Source organism: Elgaria multicarinata, chromosome 10 (genome assembly GCF_023053635.1).
Source record: "Elgaria multicarinata webbii isolate HBS135686 ecotype San Diego chromosome 10, rElgMul1.1.pri, whole genome shotgun sequence".
NCBI lineage: Eukaryota > Metazoa > Chordata > Lepidosauria > Squamata > Anguidae > Elgaria > Elgaria multicarinata.
In genome coordinates, this window is record NC_086180.1 from 48,226,596 (window position 1) to 48,250,254 (window position 23,659).

Below are 23,659 nucleotides of genomic sequence, written 5' to 3' on the forward strand. Positions count from 1 at the left end.
GTTGGTGTTCAGTCCCTCAAAATGTGTAGTTATATCTTAAATTTATTAAGGACATCTTTTTAAAGTAAGAAACAAAACTGGCATCTCCCCCCTCTAAAACTCATGCCTCTCTAAAGAGCTAAATGAAAGCTGTCTAACTCTTCTTTGTGTACCTTTTGAGAAAGGAAACCAAACCTTTCTGCTTATCAACAGAAGCCATGGTGGCAACGTGGAGGATTAATTGCATTGTGGGAAGCCTCTCCCATCATGTGCATGTTCAAGATGTTGCACTTTTTTATTTCAAAAAAGGATTTTCCCTCTTACACATTTTCCCCTACAGGAACTAAATAGATTTAATTGTCTACTTTGCTTAAAATTTCTCTACATGCTGAGCCTCATTTTCAATAGCTCCTCCTCCTTCTCCTGAACAAGGTATTTTGAACACTGGGAGGAGAGGGTGCAGGAACAATGTTGCAATGAAGAAATCAGGGCTTCTATAAAAGATAATTATGAAAGAAGTCCTCTGATCCAGAGGACCCCACCTTGAATTATGTCTTCATTGCTTGCCATGGAAGAAAAATGCTCTTCAAGTGCAGGAAGCACTATCATTTCCATAGCAGACAATGGGAACAGCCTGACTGCATCTCTGGTTTGGCGATAATAAGTAAAGACGTATGGTGCAGAAATACATCAGAATACTGCAGTCTGTTGAAATACATACTTTTATGTAATTCAGTTTTCAGTATTTTCAAAGTATGCACTTGATTTCCCAAAGAAGGAAAGGCTCTGTTAATCTGAATATTAAACTGAGATAGATTCTACACTGCCAGGTATGCCGTATCAGAGAAGTAAGTTTGAAGCCACCTAATTTATTGAGATGTCAAATGCCTGTGCTTGCAACAGTCAATACCAAAAGGTTTGAGCAATGCATTCTAGAACATTCTGCCCTATATTTGCCAAGCAGTGATCTAGCGAGCTAACCAGCACTGCTCTCACGCCATTCCATTGAGTTCCTACAACTTTCAAAAATTGAATAAAAATAAATCTAATGTCAATTCTGGAATATCTTATAAGAAGTATTACAATGTAAGTTGGAAGAGAAACACAGAGAGAGACAGTGAAGGAAGAGACAATGAAGGAAGTCTGCCTAAAGGACCAGAACCACATATTCAAAATATAAGCTTATATTAGGCTTCCTATTTTATATGAGTCTCAAGTGTCATTCCATTCCATTCCATTCCTGGGACAGAAGTGGATCTATCGTAAACTATTTTGTAGTTAATTCAATATCTCTTATTCTTATTTGTCGTGTTGTGATTTTTGTGGTTTATTGTTTATCAATTATTTTCAGCAGGAATGGGGAATGTGGGGACCTCCAGATACTGCTGGATTGCAACTCCATTAGCCACTATCCTGGTTTAAATTACTGTAACCCATCCTAGGTTTGGGATTAAAGAAAAACAAAGGGATATAAACTTAGTAAAGTACAAAAGCTGGATAAATGCGCCACAGATGTGTATCCGATAGCTGTGTTCCATTATCCCAGCTTATTTTTGAAAGGCAGTGGCCAAGACACGAAATCCAGCCGGGACTACGGATCGGCTTAGAGCAGCATTCCCCAACATGGTGTCCACCAGATGTGTTGGATGACAATGCCCAGCATGCCCAAGCCAATATGACTGGGAATTGTAGTCAAACACACCTGAAGGGCACCAGATAGGAGTGGCTGCCTTGAGAGAATTAATGAATTCCTATTCACACATCCATCAGGCCAAGGAAGAAAAACAAAGGCTTGCAAGGCCCTGCTGCAAGCAGCAAGCCTTTCTTTCTTTCTTTCTTTCTTTCTTTCTTTCTTTCTTTCTTTCTTTTCTATACCGCCCAATAGCCAAAGCTCTCTGGGCGGTTCACAAAAATTAAAACCATGGAAACCATTCAAAATATAAAACAAACAGCATAAAAGCATAACAAAATACAATATAAAAACACAACCAGGATAAAATCGAGCAGCAATGCAGAATTTAATACAAATTTAAAATAAAATTTAAAACAGCAAAGTTAAAATTAAATTTATAAACTGTTAAAATGCTGAGAAAATAAAAAGGTCTAAAAGAGTATAGTGTAGATGCCAGGCGAACCTCTCTAGGGAGCTCATTCCACAGCCGGGGTGCCACAGCAGAGAAGGCCCTACTCCTGGTAGCAACCTGCCTCACTTCCTTTGGCAGGGGATCATGGAGAAGGACCCCTGAGGATCCGGGCAAGTACATAAGGGAGGAGGAATTCTTTCAGATAACCTGGCCCCAAGCCGTTTAGGGCTTTGAATGTTAATACCAGCACTTTGAATTGGGCCCAGACCTGGACTGGCCACTCAAGTCATTACTCTGAAGTGTTTGGAGGATCATGTTCAAATGCATAGTTACTAATGTTTGGAATTATCAATGGATGAAGCGGGCAGTGCTCATGAAAGCTTATACCAGTTAAATGTGTTAGTTTTTATGATTCTTTGTGGTTTTTGCGGCAACAGACTAACACAGCTACCCCTTTGGAATTATAGTGTAATCAACAACATCCAGGAAATTAAAAATGTACATCTAGCAGTAGTAACATAGTTTATACTACTGCACATATTGACAGTATAAGGACATGAGCTCGAGATTTCCTGATTCATGTGGCTGTTAAACAGAATGTGTGTTATTTTAAACCCTTAAATGGGACAGAGATAAAGACTGCTGATGACCTTTGAAAAACCAAAGAGTATTGTTTGCTGAACAGATTATGGAGATATGTTTTTAATCTTATCCAATATCAAACAGATGTGATTTTAAAATTTTAAGTATTAACAGGTGTAAGATATATCCCCACTTTATGCTACCTGCTTGTACAATTCACTCTTAAACTGCTGAATACTTATGGAGCTCCTTTGCTAAATGCTGCATCTTAGGAGTCTGCATGAAGGAGTACATTTTCCCCATGGTCTCAGTGTTTACAGATAAAGTAAGAGGGCCACTAGCATTTCCCTTTCACACTTCTATTTCCTTTGCCCTTCCTGATACTGGGTAGCACATGAATGAAGTCAGCTTTCAATTGCAGGCTTCTCAAAACAGTGTTCTATGTATCATTCAATATATAGGATGCACCAAATTCCTCCCTAAGCAGATGTGGTTTTTGTAGCTACTAGGTGCTTCAAATACATGGTCTGTGTGCATGTGCATATTTCAATGAAATCAGCAAAACAAACATGTAATGAGACAGACCCTGTTCAGACGACACGCTAAGCCACAGTGGTTAAGCATTTTGAGCTAAGCATTATGGCTTAGTGTGTCATGTGAACCACTGCTTAGCATGTCGTGTGAACCATTCCTAACCATGGTGGCTACATAACCATGGTTTAAACATGCTCACTAATCATTTGATGCAAAACAGTATGCGGCCTAACCATGGGTTAGTGTGCTGTCTGAACAGGCCCACTACCAACGTAAGTGCTTGTTCATTCTCCCCACCCCAAGTCGCATGCATGCATTTCTACTACCTGCACACACCACTCACTTGACTAGATCTGTACGTGTGTGACCATGTAATCCTTCCATTATGGGTGGAAAGAGGACACCAACTCTTTCAACTATATATGATAATCAACTCATAATTCTCTTTATCTGCATTTTGAAGAATTTTAACACATGCGGACCCCAAATGACTGCGCCAAAGTACTTAGTTTTAAAATTATTTAAGACCCCAACCCACGACTTGCTGGAAAGCAAGAAGTATTTGGTACAGGTTATGGACAGCAGCTTAGTACAGCATCTTAATACTGTTAAGCTGGTGCCGCAGTGAGGGGTCTAGTGCAAATGAGTAGCATTGAGACGTCAGTCCCACTGACTTTATGGGGCCTAAATCAGCTGAAATCTGGCTTCATCAGCACTGTGACCTCTGCGTGTCTGAATTCAAGCTGTTCAATAATTGCTTTGTTTTGATTTGAGTGCTCAGGGGCTCTGTAAATAAATTTGCTGATGTTTTTTAAAGTCTTATTTGCTTACCTTTTCTTGTAGAAATATTTTCCTCATCTTGGCACTTTCCTGCATTCACATATGTTCACCATGTGGTAGAAGACCAGCTAAATCTACGGAGTCATGTAAAACATTTTCCTTTGCTAGTGTTTCCTAAATTATGAGAATGGTGTCATCTTATTAAAAACCGCCCAGAGAGCTTCAGCTGTGGGGCGGTATATAAATGTAATAAATAATAATAATAATAATAATAATAATAATAATAATAATAATAATTCTATTCCACCTTTATTCCACCTTTTCACCATATTACATATGGCCCTTAGACTGTTCTAGACAACAAAGTTAGTAGGCATTACAATTTTGGGGAACTATTGGTACTATATAACATTATACTCAGAGAGATGCTACCTGAGACCCAGCTCAAGAATTCAGACAAAAGAGCATCCCAGAGGTTTGGTTTGGTTTGGGGTTTTGTTTTGCTTCTCTCCTACCACATTAGGTTTCCACATGCACAGGGATCCTAATGTGAAGGTACTTTCAAAGGAGTGATCTTCCACGTTCATGTAAAGGTGGTTGGATCCCACCCAAACATTTGCACAATCTCCCATTTTGGTTCATTTCCTATGCACTGTCACCTACATGTGGGGCTGATGGTAATGTATCAACGCAGGGATGGGGGTCACCTGGAAAATTCTTTGTAGGGCTGTCTACCAACACATTTTAGGTTATACAATGTCCCAGAAAAAAAGGATTTTTTCTCTCTTCCTTGTTAAAATTTGTCCAGTTATGTACAAAGAGTGTAATTAGTTCTGTTTCTGAAAACACACATCTCTCTCTCTCCCGCCCTCCCTCCCTCCCTCCCTCTCTGTCTCTCTCTCACACACACACAAGTTTCAAGCAACCTGCTATACAACCCACTTAACCGGAACTATTTGAGGTGATGCTGACTTGGATTCACTGACTTCAATGCAACTCTCTACCAGCTTTAATCCAAGGACTTTAACTAATCTGGTTTGCAAAGCTAGCTGAGGTTTAGCAGAGAAACATCTACACCCCCTCCTGCTCCCCAAAAGCAAAACCCAGTCTCTAAAGAATTATCTGTTACTGCAGTACTAATAATACTCTGACTCCCACCGAGAATTTTCAGTGTTTTAATTAACAGCACATTACTTGACAAATAATTCCATATGTATGTTCTGTAAACAGACCTCAGGCTTTCATACAGATTTGACCTGAAATGCACCATACTGTACCGTGTCTTCAGAAATAAGCCAGTCAAGTACAAAGAAGCACATTTATATCCGGCCTCTCACACACTGGGGCCAAAGATTCTGAGCACAGCATGTGGAGCAAAAGTGTATTTCCCTGCTACATCATAAGAATGAGGTAGAGGAGTTTGCTTGCTTTTGCTATACAATTTAACGGCTTTTAAAGAGATGCTTAACAGTAGGCTGTCCTCCTGTAATTGGCCGTTCCACAATATAGAAGCCACAAAGAAACTAAAATCCCATAGGAAAATAAATTGGGAATTATGTCAATAATAATACGTTGAAATTAAATTCTAAAACACTCATATGACTGACTCATTCTGGTTCAAAGCAATTTATAATGTCTTTGAAAAGATGGGTGATACTATTCCGAAATTACCATACTGGTAATTTGTGAATAGTATCTTCACAAATAGTATCCCACAGACCTCAATTAGACTACTCAGAGCTAAGGGCTATTGAGAACTGCAGCTTACATGGGAAGAGGGGCAGCAATAACTCTTTAAAATATAAAGATCTGCAAAATCTGTAAGATATTGCTACATTTCAATGAAATTCTAACACTTTAAATTGACTTGCACTGACTCACAAGGTTAGCTCTGATCACAGTTCATGAACTTTTCATTCTGACAAAGGCTGGTATAAACCAGCTGATGACTCAAAGGCAACTTCCAGTACTCTTCATTGCAGAACATTACTTACCAATTGAATCTCACATTCAATTGGCCGCAAAAGAAGATCTAACATTTTCTACACTATTTCCCCCTTAGCACCAATCATTGGGTTGCTAGTTAAAACAAAAACCCAAATCCCATTTCCTCTTTTCACCCCCATAATATTTAGCAAGGAAAATGCATGGGGTGATGGAATCATTTCTGCACCCCCTATTTCAGAAACTTGTGTTAGGGGGAAATGAATGGTGTGAAGACATTATATACCATGTCATACATTTCTTTTGCTAAACATTATGGGGAGCATAATGCAGCAACCACCTCATCAGTGTCACATCTAGTTCCTCCATCATGTGCCAACTGTGTATAATGTGAGCAGGTTTTGTATCAATACTTCATCTTGATAACAGTTAACTTATTTATTTGATCCCTATAGTGTCAAGCTAATTACTTACATCATGAATGGAGTCCAGAAGCTTAGTGAGTTGGTAAAATCGCTGCCAACTTTGCCCAGAACCATTTGGATGTTTAGTTACCATCTTCCTCAGTTCTTTAATATAATTTGCCCTCATTTCTTCAAATGCAGCTTGGCTCTTGAGGCCATCCTTGGGAACTATAATGAAAAGAGTATAAATGTATATTATAGTTCAATGGAAAGACAATGTGTTACTGCAAGGTCACCTGTTAATGATTAGAAAGCATTATATTCAGTGTAATGTCATTATTGCATAGTGTGTAGATTTGCCTGCTGCAAAAACCCTTGGAGGTTTTGTAAGAGCTCTTTGCAGGTGAATGTATGGATAAGGCCTAGTTGGAGCACAGCGTGACAGAAGAAAGTGCAATTTCTGATCACCCACTTGGACCTAAGAGGAAAATATTATACACATGTGTGAGCACACACACACACAGGAAAGAGGTGGAATTTTCTTCCTAGAACAAAAAGCAGTGTTATTAAACTTGGTAAAACTACATATTCTCAATAGCTGTGGGAAAATGAGAAATGCATATGACTGCTTTCAAGTTGAATTTAAAGTAGGGATAGAAAAAACAACTTTTGGATGATGATGATGATGATTTACTTTTGCAGTCAAATAATGCTTTTAAGCTGGACTGTATTTTTGAGCAGTCATGTTACGTTTGATTTTTATTTTATTTTTAGTCTCATGCTATGCAGAACAAAAGCATTTTTTGAAAGTCAATATTTTTTCTTAAGTATTTGACCAGGGACTGCATTTTCTTATTGTGCTACTTTCCTCCCCAACCTGATACAGTTGATGTCTAGCTATGTTTATGTTGTCACATGGGATTATCTGCCATCTTGATTAAAAAAGAAGAAGAGTACACATTGGTTGTTCTTTGCCCAGACATCTCCCTAAACTGCTGCTAGCAATCATGAACTGAAGTCCTGTTCCTTATATGTGTTAATATGCATAAAACTCTCTGATATACTTTCAGCCTTTGGCTCTCTCTTATTTTCATTTATTTATTTAAATATTATTTTAGAGTTGTTCCAAGATCTGTTTACTCCATGCATTGCTGCATACATATGCAAAAAAAAACCCCTCCAAAAAAACCCACCCAGTTTTTTAAAAAACTGCTGTAGTCCTAACAGCTTGCTCTATATTCACAACCATCCTGCTAATAGTGGGGTTTGAAATAAAACAAACCAGTGCTTAAGAAGATATCAGAGAGAGAAGGTGCTGCAAGACAGAGCAGGCATCAGTAATGGCTCCCAGAACTTTAGCACTGACCAAGAATTACTTTATTTTATTATATTTATATACCACCCTTCATTATTAAATCAGAGGTTGGTGTACAAAACTCGATCAAAACAACAATTAAAATAAAATGAAAAGATCCAAAGATAAAAACAACAAAAATGAAAATCTACCAAGCTAGGAAATAAAATCAGCAAATGCCTAAATATACAGATAAGTTTTCAACAGGCACCAAAACACTGTCAAAGATGGCTCCTGTCACACTGCAGCGGTGAAAGCATTCCAAAGGCATCAAAACAAATAATTTTTTTTAGCCTCTTAGGGTGCAATCCTATGCATGTTTAGAAAATGCCTACAACTCCTAGCATTGCCCAGCCAGCCATGATGAAATGGGATGTACGCCGTCCTGAGATCTTAATGATATAGGGCAGGATATAAATGTTTTAAATAAAAAAATAGACTAGTCAGGTCTATGGCCAGATCCAGTAAGGTTCTTCTTCTATTCTTATGTATTTTAAAAGGTAGAGATCCAATTTATAATTTTAGATCTAGTATATTTTTCGGTCTAGCTCTATTGTCATGCAGACAATCATTGAGATACTTATGGTATTATAGTTAGGAGCTTCAAAACTCAAGCCTCCATTGATTTCTATTTACGCTTCAGAAATCTTATCAACACTGTACAACTTACCTTTAAGATAGAGAGATGTCTTTCATATCCCCTTGTAAATTAGGCTTCTTATTTATAACCTTAAGAATCTTCCAGTTCTTCTATTAAGATTCATTGCACCCTCTGACAATTACAAAAACTACTTATATGGTAAGGGTTAGGGTTTCACGTGTTAGTAGATATAAACTGCAATTTTATTAGGTTTGGGTTTCAGGTCAAAATATGCTATTTTGAAGAGGGAAAACTGATTTGGAAAGAAGAACTGACAGAAATAGCATTTGAGGCTAAAGTGCACAGGTTAAATCCTAGTAGTTGACTGGTGGGGTCTGATATATGAAATGTAAAACCCCACCCCTAATCCCAGCTTATCTATCCAACACTTCATTTTTAAAAAATAATTGATAAATTCTGCATCACATAGATAAAATTATGACCATGTTAAAAAAAGTATGAAATCAATAGTACAACAGCTATTTCAACTCGGCTCTAATTTTTACATGTGTATGTAAATAATTTGGCAGCAGGTGACAAGCAAACTACAAACAAATAACCGGTCTGGGAGACGATATTAGACAATATTGGTTTTGGGGGAAATTACCTACAGGAACCAAACGGTACATGATACATTTGAATGGGAGCCTATTTGGGCCAACACTGGACAGCAAGAAGGAGGATTTATAATGGGCCACCTGGGAACAGCTGCCCTAAATTCCACCCATGCTAGTCTAAGGGAAGGGACAGTAGTGAATTGGAGTGGAGACTTCTTTTCTGTGGACTTCAAGCAGTCTTCAAGTTGCCTAGGGATGAGGCTTAAACCTTCTGTAAAGTTGTTCATTTTATTCCCCGGCTCATTGTGGACATCGTTATACTTTGGGCAATTGGTCTGGGAAGTATTTTTTCAGAGACTACTGACTGGCTAGAGGATGGCAGGCTTTTGGCCTTCCTTACAATGATTCCTTATCTTCATCTTTGGCTACTGTAGTTTTATAGTTGTGTTGTCATATTTGGCACTTGATGGCAGGGACCCAAGCACAGAGGGAGGGTGCTACCTGCACCCATTAGGGACGTCTTCTTAAGATTCTCTGGAACCAAAGTGTTTTCCTGGGATGGCTACACTACTAGAAAAACAGCCATGTCCCCAACGTGAAAATAGGAGCAAGGCAATGTTACAGCTACACAATCAGCTTGGACCAGTACCAACAGAAGGGTTGGGATATTTCAGGGCTTCTTGGGACTTTCCCCCCTTTTCCCCTACAATCAGGTGTTCTTGTTATGTAATCTCGTTCCAATGAAAGCTGACTCATGGTTAACTGCCAAGTGATTGTGTCTGTGAGTAATGTTCCCTCCCTCCATCACTCAAACTGCAACAATTATCTGGATCCCAAGCAGAGAATAGAATTGTTTGTTTACTTTCTACCAACGTCATGTATGGAAGCATTCAAAGCAGGATAAACTGCTAATCCATGTCAACAAACTTTGCAAACAAGTCTGTGCCCTATTGAAACTAAATGGATACATTGTACATGAACGTCCACATCCAAATATTCAAACATGATATTCTATGGCATTTATGTGTAATTGTTTCAGCATTTGCAGATCCATCCAATTAACATGATGAAATTGTGTGTTCTTTAAAAACTTCTGCCTTGATATTTTTGATGGTCCTGTCGGTACACAGTTGCATGTATAAAAGACCCATGGGCTTCAGGTTTACATGATCAGAAATAAGCTGCATGCCCCATTTTTGTAAATACCATTTCCAAGTTCTGCACAGTGCCTAGATATAGTTGGCAACAAATAAATGTGTGAAGTAGTAGTGAATGCATTTTCTTAGAGGCAAATCTGAAAATTATTACACTAACTTCAATCAGAATTAAATATATAAAACTGCAATAATCAGAAACACAATTGAAGCTTCAGATTTTTGGATGTCTGCCCAGTTGCTTCTCATTCTGACTATTAAATGTGGCAAGGCAACTGGCAATCTTCCCTATTCTGTGGGCTGGGGAAAAACAAGAAGACAATTGAGATGTAATGTGTGGTTTTTCTTCCATGTTAATTGAGAGAAACATCCTTGATGTGGTTGACATTCAAGTTTCTAATCAAAGTCCTGCTGGTCACATGATTAAACAGAAAAACATTTAAACAAGCACAAATATTAAAACAGAATATATGGGTTGCATTATTTGGAGCTATGCCTCCACTTGCAAATTGAATATTTGGTGTTTGTAAACCAACTTTCTTTATGGTTTGCAATCCCTCCTAAAACTTTTGAAATATTATTTACTACTTTGTGGTAAAACTGAGATGTGCATATAACAGGTTACCCTTCCCTTCCACTCTCACCACCACCATCCCATGTCAACTTGTTCTTAAGAGTGTTTCTTAATGATTAATTTCAGATGATGAATTTGATGCTGAAAAAATCCTAGGTTTCTGATCACCCGGTTTCTTAACCTCTTGGAATTACCACCTAGGAAACTGAATTATTGTTACCATATTTGTGATGGACTTCAGCCCAAATACTTCTATTTCTTTATGTAACTGATTTTTTTAAAAAATAAGACCATAAGAAGAGCCATGTTGGATCAGACCAAGGGTCCATCTCATGCAGCACTCTGTTCACACAGTAGCCAACCAGCTGTCAACCAGAAACCCACAAGCAGGACAGAAGCACAACAGCATGCTATCAGCCATGTTTGCCAGCAGCTGGTGTATATAGGCTTACTGCCTCTGATATTGCACCCTTCAACCATGTTTCCAGGGCAGTTTACAAGAAAGAAGCATAATGACAATCAAATAACAATATAGTAAAATACACCACAGAATAAGAATCAGCACGGCAATCCTAACTCCCTAAGACAATTGTTGGAATGGAGTTTGGATGAAGTGGAAGTGCTTCTCCACTTGAGGGAGGCTGCATCTGCTTCAGAGATCTCTGTTACCTGTGGAAAGTTCCACAGGCGTAACTGTACCCCAGTGGTGTTCCAGAAACAGAGCTTTCTATGAGCAGTTCGGGGGCACTGTACAGTTATGACTGAAATTAACTGATAAACTTACCTGTGCTTAACAGCAGCAACACTTTCATTATGGTATATTCTTCAAAGCTAAGTTGCAAGCGAACAAACTGAAGGCTGATCTGGTGCATCCCCTGGCACAATTCAAACATTGCAGACTGGCGCATCCTTTCTCTGCAAAAGAAAATGGGAAAATGCAGGTAAGAATAGGAATGCACTGCATGCAAAACTAACAAATGAACCTTAGTAATTCATTGGACAGTGGCCACTGTAGTCATTTCCATTTTGCATGTAGATTTTGGTCTCCTTCACACAGGGCATGGATAGCCCTGCTGATAACATATTTTATTTATTTAAAATAGTTCTTGGCCGCCTTTCGGGGCAGAAGCTTTCACAAGGCAGCTTACAGCAATAAGAGCCTATGTGTGTCCTAACTTATTTCTCAGAGTCAAACCACACAATCAAATTCCTCATGTGACAATCATGTGCTTGGTTGTAAGAATGAACATGGATTACCTGCTGACCTCCATCTCAGCCAGTCAGGTTCAGATGAGCCCTTAGATTGCAGAACTGAAAACATAACATGAAATCACTGAAACTACCTGCCCTTGACGGATGACAATGTAAAGACTTGAGCAAAAAGCATATATTTTTTGAAGAGATAACTCAAACTGCACATGAGATATAAAATTTCAACCTACAACTCATTCAACTTGCTCTGAGAAAAGAAACCTATGGGGCAGACCTGTGGAAATCACCAGCTTAGATGAATTTGCTTGCTTGCTTGCTTGCCTGATTGATATCCCACTTCTTTACCAAAAATGGCTTTAAAAATGCTCCAGCACCTTGCCCAAGAATGGAATACTGGAAACCAGCCAGAAATTATGCAACACTGTGGCATCCAGGGAGTTTTTCCTCTCGCTTTTAACCAAGGTTTTACCACCAACTCTTTAGGCAAAACGGGATCAAGCCTTGCTGTAAAGAGGCATTCATCACTGCCATTACTCACTTAGCCAGTTCCCCACTGGCTGCTTTTATAAGCCAGGAAGAGCAAAGGTCCAGCTCACCAGTGGTCGGCCTCCAAGGATCTTGACTACATCCTTGGTCACTACAATTTAAACATACTCATTGTAACTGGACAAGCAGGAGCCAAAGTTACATCCACCGGACAGTATGAACTATGGCATCCATGTTGGCCTGGATACGATCAATCTGATCTGCATAGTGTCATACAAATTGATAACAGCAGCCTATCAAGTGGTCCACCTCTTCTTCTTGTGGGCCAGAGTGTAACAGGCCTCTGACCCATAAAAAACCTCCAGTGAACAACTCTGAGCAGACATAATGGTGGCAGAGAAGTACGGCAGGGATAGCTTGGCCACAGTGGTACAGGCAATAGTAAACTCAAGACTGGGTAACTGCAATGCACTCTGTGTGGGGCTGCCCTTAAGGCTACTCCGGAAGCTGGAGCTAGTGCAGAATGCAGCAACTTGGCTGCTTTTGGAAGATGCCCCTTTTCCGCATGTAACTCCTTTGCCAGGGAACTGTACTGGCTGCCTGTTCACTATTGGGCCAGGTTTAAAGTTTGGGTACTACTGTACAAAGCCCACAGCAACTTAGGGCAAGGATACCTGAGAAAACGCCTTCTCCCTGACCAGCCCGACCAATCACTGTGGTCATCAGAGGGCATGCTCCCAGTGGTTCCACATGGACCTATGGCCCGACTGCTCTCTTCCAGGAAGCATTCCTTAACTAACCAGCCATAGTTTTTATTGGCATTGTGTTTTTTAAAAGATCAATTTCAAAAATGGTGTTTTAATTCTTTTTAACTTTTAACTTTTTACTTCTTATGTTTTAGTGCTCCGGAATCTGAAATAAATAAATACAGAAGGAGACATTAACTGATATTTTAATTCCACAGTGAACTGAGCCTGTTGTTCATGAACAGTAGTAAATGGAAACCAAGAATTATTTGGATGGATCCAGGATCTGCCTGCAGTGAGAGGATTCAATCCACCTGAATTTTGGGGAACCCCCCTCCCACAGCTCACCCCATTCAGTGGGTCATATGTTCAGGGCGGCTAGAGATGCTGCCATGGGAAGGAGAAGGTAGGGGTGTCTATTTCCACCAGTAACTGGTAATTTGCACCAGTTACTCCAGCATAAATCTGGAGCCAATCTATTGTTTTTATATAAATCTAAGAGATTTCCATGACACAAATTTCTTGATTTCTACATGATCCTGGTACAGTGTGAAAAAGAGAGAGGAAAAAGCAGGCCAGTGTCTGGTAAAATTAGCTAAGTGCACTACATTACCCTCTTTCACAAAAGTGAAGGATGAGCCAACTAGGAAGAAAGACATCTGTGTATTAAAGTGGATATCAGAACTGAATAAAATAGTTCCTTGGTCACTCAAGTTTTCTAAACAGATAACATTAATGCTAGCCACCCCCTAATAACCTCCATTTTCTAAGTAGTGAATAGCAACCGTTTTCCTGGAAACATAGCAGATCAAGCTCTATTAGGACAAATCTGTGTTGCAAAAGAATGAATCACAGGAATAAATTGCTCTTATGAAGGTTCGTGTTAGAATTTGGTTATCACTTCTTGGACAGAGTATTGAAAGCAAAAAAAGGGTGAAAATTAGACATTTTAGGGAAAAATGTTCACACTTGCACTTGATCATCAAGCTCAAAGGAGTATAGTTACCACCTAGTCAGCCATAGGTCATGTATTGTATTGAAACCTACTTAATTCTTCATGTTGATAAAGCAACATAGTTCATAGTTCAAAAAATGCCATTTGGCATTTTTTGATTTCTCCATCTGTCACCAAGTTTGCAAAAACCATTTCTCCCCCAGGAAAAGAAAAACAGCTTAACTGTTGCTTGGAACAAGGAAAGACGCTCTAGGCATTCTGTCAAACTACTCTTTTTTTAGAGTGAGAGCAAGGACATATCTGTTCAAACACAAAGAATCGCATTATCCTCGATGGAAATCCAGAACTAGAGCACGATCAACTACCAAAAAAGGCCTCATATATAAGATTCTTCCTTGATGCAAAGAGGGCACTATCAAACCAATGTTTTTCACCAGACATAAATGTTTCATTGTTTCATTGGGGCAAAGATGTTTGCTGCATCACTACTTCAGGATATACAGATCAAACTAGTACTTTAACTGTCGCCAGAAGGCTATGAGAAGCCAGGCTGTGCACTCCAGAGGTATTGGGCAACACCTCCTATCATCCCCAGCTAGCACGGTCATTTGCCATACTGGCTGGGGATGATGGAAAGTGGAGTTTGACATCTCTGGAAGGCACCAGGTTGGGGAAGGCTGCTCATGGTCCCCATGGCCCATCAAAAGGCAAACTGTGTTGAACAAGCTGCAGCATCTGAATAGTCTAGAAGCTATAGAAAACAATTTCCAATCTTGCCTTTCAATAACTGCACAGCTGTTATTTATGTTTCAGGGGTGCAGATGTCCTTTCCCTATCGACTGCAAAGAGACTGCTGTATGGAAAGTGGTTGTGCAACCACTTTCAGATATCGGCTATGATATCATCGGCAAAGAGCAACACAGCTCCGCTGCATATGTCCATGCTTCTGTCTTTACATATTTTTCTGTCAACTGAAAGGAAAGGAAAGGAACCTCTCGTGCAAGCACTTGAGTCATTGCTGACTCCTAGAGGGATGCCTGCTTTCGCTGACGTTTTCTTGGCAGACTTTGTAGTGGGGTGGTTTGCCATTGCCTTCCCCAGTCGCAGTTACCTTTCCCCCAGCTAGCTGGGTACTCATTTTACCAACCTCGGAAGGATGGAAGTCTGAGTCGACCTGAGCCGGCTGCCTGAAAACCAGCTTCTGCTGGGATCGAACTCAGGCTGTGGGGAGAGTTTCGGCTGCAGTAACTGCCGCTTACCACTCTGCGCCACACGAGGCTGAGCTCTCCCCAAATGCAGAACTCGGCAATGGGGAGTACGAAGAAGGCCAGGCATCAGGATATCCCCATAGTACTTTCACAGCAGTAATTTCACATTTTATCAATGTTTTCCAAATCCATTAGTTCTATGGATGCAATGAGCTGAGCCTGCTAGCAGGGATGGCATTGGATCAAGGCTAGCACTAAGATAGCACAAAGAACCAAACTGGGGGGGGGGTGTCATCCAGACAGCCCCAAGATAGAGGGCTACAGCCTTCTCACAAAACAGTGAATCGGAAAGCACTTGTCAGGAGCACTACAGTACAAAGGAGATGGAGCCAAGATCATCCCCACATTACAATGCTGAATGACCCATTATAGATAGGATCTCTCTTGAGATCACAAGGCCAGTCATTCTGTCTTGTCTGTGTTTAAGTTGTATCAACTAGACTAGCCTTTCTCAACCTGGGGCGCTCCAGATGTGTTGGACTGCATCTCCCAGAATGCCCCAGCCAGCAGAGCTGGCTGGGGCATTCTGGGAGTTGTAGTCCAACACATCTGGAGCGCCCCAGGTTGAGAAAGGCTGAACTAGACTCTCCCACATCCAGTCCTTAACTGGAAAAGTATAAATCCACAAAGCAATCACTCTATTCATACACTTATTCAAAAACAGAAAACTGAAAATTGGGTGGTAAGTGGCCTAGAACTGTATCAGAGAAATAAATCTCCTTGTTAGTAACAAACAGCCATCACAGCTATCGTGTAAGATCACATTCCTTATTAGAACAGAGGTGCATAATATATATATACCTCCAAGTTTAGTGTCTTGGATGTATCCCAGTCTAACGTTTCCTCAAATCCCTTTAGGACTAAATCCCCCCCTGTGTTTTATGCTGTAAGGTTTCCCACATTAGATCATGACATTTCCAATGTCTGCACTGGGGAAAAGCAGTTTAGCCCATTAAAAAAAATAACCCTTTTAAAACTACATTATGATGTTCTTTTAATTTTTCTAACAAACTCTTGCTGTCTTTGTATTTCTCAAATATTCCTCTAAAACTTTGCCTCAGTATCTTGATCACATAATGAAAACGTATTTATCCCACCTATAAAGCACAACCTTTATTCCATAAAGATGCTACAGCAGCCGCAGATGCTCTCATGACCCTGACGTTTGATTACTATTGTTCCCCCCAGCAGCTTCAGTAGCAGCTTGCTTGGAATTCAGTGCTACATGTGCTTGAGAGTTTGAGTTACTGCTAATTATATACCCTATCCACCTTGACAAGACCAGAATACAGAGTGGAACACCAAGTTACAGCAATGCAGGTATAGGCTACATTTGAAAAGATATCACAAAAAAATATGGCTATGAGGCCCCAATCCAGAGATATTTGAGTGTAGCAGAAAAACTGTTATGCCTGCTGATTCACTTGAGCATTAGTTCCCCTCCTTCTGAGAAATAGGTTATCAGCACTGGATCCTAAAAGAGGCAGTGGATGGGATGATGCCATTTTCTGCACCAAAGGGATGCATGTTAGGGGTGTGTGCTCCACCCTGGAATTATCTGGTAACCATGAACATCCGCAGAGCATTCAATCTTCCAGAGCAGAGATTGGCCACTTCCAAACCTATCGATTAAGATCAGAGCGGAGACATGCCCAATCAGAGCTTCTAACGTCTCTGAAATTATCCGACTGTTTTTCAGACATCAATGCTCTCTCTCTGTGTGTGTGTGTGTGTGTGTGTGTGTGTTGTGTGAATTGAATATCTCCATATTTGGAAGATATTGAGTGTGGTGAGGAGTAGATTTGATATTGACATCTGTGGCTAACCAATTAGGAATTGCCACAGCGCAGTCCGTGACCATGTTCTCCTCTGCATTGTTTGGGGGGAGTGGGAAACACTGGCTGCTTATTGTGGCCATGGGGGTGGGGAGAGGGAGGCACAGACAGGCTCTTTATTTCATTTAAACTATTACTCCTGTTGGCTGGCTGGGCTTCCAGTGCAAGGGGGGCATCCAATAGATCTGGAGGGCACCAGGTTGGAGAAGCCTGGAGTAGAAACTTCCACCACCACGAGCAGAGCTCTGCATCAGCAAAGTAAAGGATAAAAGCTCACTCCATAAATGTGCAGGCATGGATTAGTGTGAGTGTAAGTGTTTAAGGGGGATAATGGTTTGGGGGGGGGAATTAAAAATTCCTTAAAAATCAAGGCATGAATGGATCTACTACAAACTTGGCACGCCTAAAACCCTACTTAAGAGCTATCATCACGGCAAGTTTCATCTCTTTATCTTTAAAAATGACAGTGGTTTTTTAAAATAATAATAATGAGGGAGCTGTAAGCATTTGAGTAATTTCCATTGACTAGAGCAGTTATCCAAATATGGGGGTGGTTCTCCAACAGGTAATCCGACGGGGCGGAATAAGGGGAGCCACTCCAAAATCGGGGCAGAGAATTGCCTCAACGGAGCTCTGGCTCGAATTTTAAGATGGAGAAGACCCACTTTGCACAACCCTAATGCATGTATCCACAGAGTGCTTCTGCAATATTAGTAGGACTGTATGTTCTGACTGCATTGGTCAGCTGTGGTGAAGGTCAAAAGGCATCCAAATGAAATCAAGGACTTCCTTTCATCTCACGTCCTGTCCCTAAGTGCTGAATGCAAGTTATCCCCCACTTTCTCTTTTATATGGGTAGAAGAGCAGATTCATATGTACATATCCATTTCTGTGCATGAATCTCACTTTGGATCTGTATAACTTTTAGGTTCTACATTTTTCCACTGATAGTTGTAGAACTATTTTAAATTATCCTGCTTAGGTGACTAGTACACTTAAAGTAATCTCTGGTCACTGTTTAGAAAATATCAGCCTATTATTATTATTATTATTATTATTATTATTATTATTATTATTATTATTATTACTACTACTACTACTACTACTACAACTCTTACCCATTTTTTTAGAATATGTATGCACATGTGTATATATCTCACTAACAAACCAATGGGAGTAATTCTCTGGTCAATTATGTAACCAAGAGCGGTACTAATGATTACTTAAGATTTTCAAGGTTATTAAAAAAAAGCTTCCTAAAATTAGGCTCCATCGGATTAATAGAGTGAAAAACGAAACCAGGGCTGACTTGAAAGGTAATATAGCAAATTATCTATGAAAGCAGTGGAACAATAATCCTTTAAATACTATAATAATGACTGAAAACAAGATTCCCTCTCTAAGACTCTACAATTTAAGTAAATCTGATATATTTGAAAATGCAGCTTTTTCTATTGCTTCTTTCCTCCTTAACAGTTAATACAGAATCCAGATACCAGGAAGAATTACAAGCAGAAGTAGCTAAAAGGTCACCTGGAGGTAGCTGAAGCTGTACAGTGTGTTATGCAATTATAAACCCATTTCTCTCAAGTTCAGCAAGGATTCCACGAGTGGCTGCACACAACGCAATAAAGACACTCATGTGCACGGTTATTTAACCAGAAAACTTTCAAAATTAATGAGAAAAGAAAATTTTAAAATTCTAGCTATAACTAAGACTAAACGTACTGGGTATTAATTAAAAAATATGGCAGGTTCTCAGCTTTACCAGTTATCTGCCCATTTCAATTTACGTGTTCACTGACAGTGCTGTTCTCAGCAGCCCAGGACCCGTGCTCCTATCATACTGAATCTAACTTGCTTTCCAATTTGCCTTTCAATACTACAAGGATAAAACATATTTAAATTGAAAAGGTGACTCACAAGACTAAACTATATTATTGCTTTCTGAAACGCAAGTGACCCACTTTTCAGTCAGGTAAGTCTTTGTACATATTCATACAAATAGAGATGTTTGTTTTATAACAGAAAATTAATGTAGGATTAATAGACATCTTAAGAATATAAGGCATTACATTTTTGCCTTATACTAATGCCTGAAGCAGCAAACTAGGTATATGATTTGCTGGACTGAAATTCTAGAATACTTCCATTAAGCTTATTTATTTTGTTTGAGTGGTAATTGCAACCATATAAATCCCTAGATTCCTAAAATCACAACCCCAATGAAAGCAAAATCCTCAAAAGTTAGTTTAGACATTTCATTTTAACTTGGGTCAACATAACATGCCATACAACATAACATGTGATCAAATAAAGGTCACATGTTAGTTTTATTATTGTAAACCATCCTCAAGGCCATTTTTCAGTTAGTAAGGGTGAATTGAGGTAAGAGGAATTCACCTAAAAGGGGAAAGGGCCACTCCCAATCCTTTGGGCCTGTTTCCAGTTGTACACTGAACCTATATGTCAGACCCAGCACATTACTGGTGGATGCAAAAGCCAGACCATTCCTCTTGTCCTTCGGTATCGCTCAAAGACACAGAGGCCATCTAATGAGGTCTAACAAATCTATCCCTTCTTGCCCCTTCGGACCGCATCAGGCGGGTTTTTAGGATGTATGAGTTGCAAAACTCCACCTGCACTGTTCCTATGTATTTGCTGGTTCCAACCGCCATAAAAATTATTTCCCCTTTGCCCTTTATGCTATATGACCCGAAAAACCAGAGGTGATTCTTAGCAATTAATTTACATTACAGCACCGGTTCCTGCCTTACTCTGCTTTAATCTGACATTGAAAAACAAGGCACAAGTTTGTTAGCTAAGCTGTACTTTTCATCTACTCTCCTATCTGCACTGACTCTAACTCTTTTCTATCATTATTATTATTATTATTATTTATTTATATAGCACCATCAATGTACATGGTGCTGTACAGAGTAAAACAATAAATAATAAGACCCTGCCGCATAGGCTTACATTCTAATAAAATCATAATAAAACAATAAGGAGGGGAAGAGAATGCACCAAACAGGCAGTATCATCATCATCATCATCATCATCATCATCATCATCATCTCTCTCGCTCATGGCGGTTTTTCTAGGACATGACTGACTTTGCCAAGTAATGCTATCTTTTGCAGATTCAGGAATTTCCTGATAATTGAGCATGTTTTAATTATGACTGCTTTCTGGATGTTGGTGTGGATGTATTTTGGTAGGCCCAATTTCTGAAGGTTTTCTGTACAGTTTTTTGATGTGATGCCAGTGACTGATGTGACCAACGGAATAATTATGATCTTTTCCTGTAGCCATAGTTCTTTAACTTCCATGGCCTTTTCTCTCTTTCTTTTCTACAACATTTTTGTCATTAGGTATTGCTAAGTCAATGAGGTATGTTTTTTTTTCTTTTTTGTCTATAACTGTTACGTCTGGTCAGTTGCAAGGTATTGTCTTGTCCATATGAATTGTTTTGTCCCAGAATATTTTATGTTGTTGTTGTTGTTTTACACCATTTAATGAATACTAAAATTTTGATCATAAAAAGAATCTCTGTGATATTTAACTTTTAAATATAGGAAAAGGAGGAATTTCTTTCAAGCAAGGACTGGAAGGTGAAAGATACAACAACACTTTCAGTCCAGCCTTTCTAACAAGTGGCTCTCTAATAAGGGAAGCAGTGAAATCTTCGGAGGTACAGCAGTGATGGTTCACACAGAGTATGTGTTGGTCCTCATACGCAAGGTTCAACCACTCTCAAGAGCCTGCTTATTCTTCATCTGACAGTGGCACATGCATGTTGCTGATGCCACATTATGAAGCAAGAACAGATGAGATGCCAGTGTGCCTTAAGAACACTATTGCTTCAATCTGCAGATTACTGAGGACATAGCTTTGCACTGAAATTTAAAACAGGAATGAACGGCTCCTTCAGTCATTGTAAGTGTAATATAAAGCTAGGAATCTTTCACTAAAGCATTCTGGCTTCTTTCAAGACTGCAAAGAAAGGTAATTATCACTGTTATGAAAACACACCAAGCAGCTATATACTGTTAACAAAAGAACTATTTTCTGAATGGGCTTAGAAAACCAGCAGTGTAGATGTACTCATATCCTCAAAAGTAAATAGCTTTGCCAAGCCACAGTAGGCACCAAAAAAGAGAGAAAATGTTTTCTGTTAAACTAGGTTGTGTATCTCCTATGCGTCAAACCCAATGATTGGATTTGGATGATACGTTGCAGCTCTCCGTAGGTTATTTAACCCACAATGACTTGTGGCGCCCATGAGCACAAGCTTGATTATGCAACCTCCACTCGGGGGGTGTCCTCGTATCATGCGAACACAGCAAGTGTGGATTCTGTGAACTGGCCAGGTTCGCATGACACAATAAACCCAAACCAGGGCTTGAATATTCAAAATGGCGGCCGCACATGCCCCACACATGTCATATAAAAAGCCTCTATGGAAATTTGATGCACTGGAAACAGTGCTGCCTACTATGACAGACATAAATCAAGTGAGTGGCTCAAGAGAAAACTTTTCAGAAAGTTGTTCTCATGTGCTCATTCTTCTTTGTCGACATTGTTTCAGAATTTTTGCATCTATGCACATTAAGTTTAACATTGCTTTATTTATTCTTTCTTTGAAAAAACAAACATTCAACATATAACTTACTCATTAAAGACTAAGTCAGGCGCAAAATAGAGGAACTGGCTGTTTGTATGCCTGTATGATCTCCAGCTCAAGGCAAATGATGATAGACACATCCAAGAATACTGGATTAAAGTAATTTGGTCCTCAAGAGGCAAGTTTCTAAAACCTGAAAAACACAAGAATGCATCAAAAACAATATTTAACTTCAGTGGCATTTCATGTCATCTACTTTACCACTCCATTCCCTTGAAGCTTGCAGCTTATTCAAATCATTTCTTAACAGTGAAAGATGTTGCATTTTAAAGACCCAGCAGCAGTCAAATTCTAAAAAAGCAAAGTCCCGGGGCTTAGGCCTGCCAGGAAACTGCAACTTCTAACTTAGAAGTTCTGCATCTGAATCCCAGGTCTGTAGGGAGTAATCGTGGTTATTCAATGACAAGAGAAATCCACTTGGCCAAGTGCAGCCTTTACAGTTATTTCACAGTATCTGATGCTAAAGCCCTGGCATCTGAAATAGCCTTGGTTCAAAGTAAGAACTGAAAGCTGCGCGAACATGATTAATGTGTGAAGATGCAATTTTTTTAAGTGTGCATTTTTCAAAATGCATATTTTAAAAAATGCACACTTTTAGTTGTCCGTTTCTTAATGTGTGCATTTTTTAAAGTGTGCATTTTTTAAGTGCACATTTTGTGAACTCACATTTGGGAATCTGCACGCATTTTCAGACAACAGCAGCTCCTGTTCGCAAGTGCATTCAGGGTTTTGAGTCGGACATTTCTGAGTGATTTGCGAAGTGAAACAAAATTCTTGTACATCCCTGAATGTATCCTTACCTGGAAGTATTTTTGCCCATTTTACCACCTGAATCATCTGCTTGCCAGCAAGACGGTTTAAAGTGGAGAGCAGGTGTTCGGCCGTATCTGGCTTCGAACTATCGTATCCTGCATATACAATTTCAGGTTCAATGTTCTCTAGGACCATAACTGGTGAGGGAGTAAGTGCTGGTGAAATTGCAGACAAATGAGGAACAAGTGCTGTGTTTACAGAAGGTTCTTTTGCTGGAGCAATATATGTAGTCCCTTCTTCTGGACTTTGCGGGGGCGGCTGTGGCTGCTGCTGCTGTTGTGGTTCTTCATGGATTCCTTTTAACTTGCCCAACTTCTTTGACTTCCGAGCTGTGAATAACGTAAAAAGTGTTTGCACAATACTGGAGACCTGAAAGTTACCAGCCTTTGTTCTCTATTTCAATTTTAAAATAGAATATATGAATGCTATTTTGGGAATAGTAACCAAGTCAGAGATGGAAGACAATAAAGACCAGATTAGCTAGGATTAAAAAAAAAATCACTTGTCTTTTTAAACCAATAACTTGCACGTAGAAGAAAGCAAGTTGCATTAGTATCTCCAGAATATATCTTACTTGTAACGTATTTTCCCTTTGCTCACACAGATTCATAGAATTTTTAATTCATCTAAAAGTACACCCCCATCACAAGCCACTTAATTTTCTCTTTGTTCATTGAATCATTCTGAACTCTTTGTCACTCTTTTGTTATACTCCCAAATTAGCTTTCTGGTTGGATTTGAAATTGCAATGTATGCTTTTCTTAAGATAATTAATAGAAATATAGTAGGTGTGTCAAGGAAAGAGTAGCAATTTATAAAAACAAGACAAACCGGGCATGCTCACCCAATGCGATCACTTTAAAAGATGGGTTCTCTAAATATTATTACCCCTATCCTAAATCTTCTCTGGGTTCTATGGCACACATTGGATCATGGTAAAGTAAACTGGGAAACCTATTCTGTGTTCATAGGTTCTCTGTGTTAATTGTGTAACTCATCAGAATTGTGGGATTCAAATATATGTAGCCTGATTTTCTTAATCCCCACAACATTGATAAAGAAAATGAATGG

At 39.4% G+C, this 23,659-nt stretch overlaps 1 protein-coding gene across 5 annotated transcripts in view; it reads right to left on the bottom strand.

Annotated features, from left to right (window-relative positions):
- The window catches only part of NR3C2 (nuclear receptor subfamily 3 group C member 2), a 155,837-nt gene that overhangs the window by 6,234 nt on the left and 125,944 nt on the right, over positions 1 to 23,659 (bottom strand). For all 5 annotated transcript variants that reach the window (XM_063135684.1, XM_063135681.1, XM_063135685.1 and 2 more), the window contains 4 exons: positions 22,576 to 22,917; positions 21,764 to 21,908; positions 11,371 to 11,501; positions 6,378 to 6,535 (listed from right to left, as the gene is read on the bottom strand). In XM_063135684.1, coding sequence (XP_062991754.1) covers positions 6,378 to 6,535; positions 11,371 to 11,501; positions 21,764 to 21,908; positions 22,576 to 22,917 — 776 coding nt within the window. The remainder of the gene's footprint in view (positions 1 to 6,377; positions 6,536 to 11,370; positions 11,502 to 21,763; positions 21,909 to 22,575; positions 22,918 to 23,659) is intronic.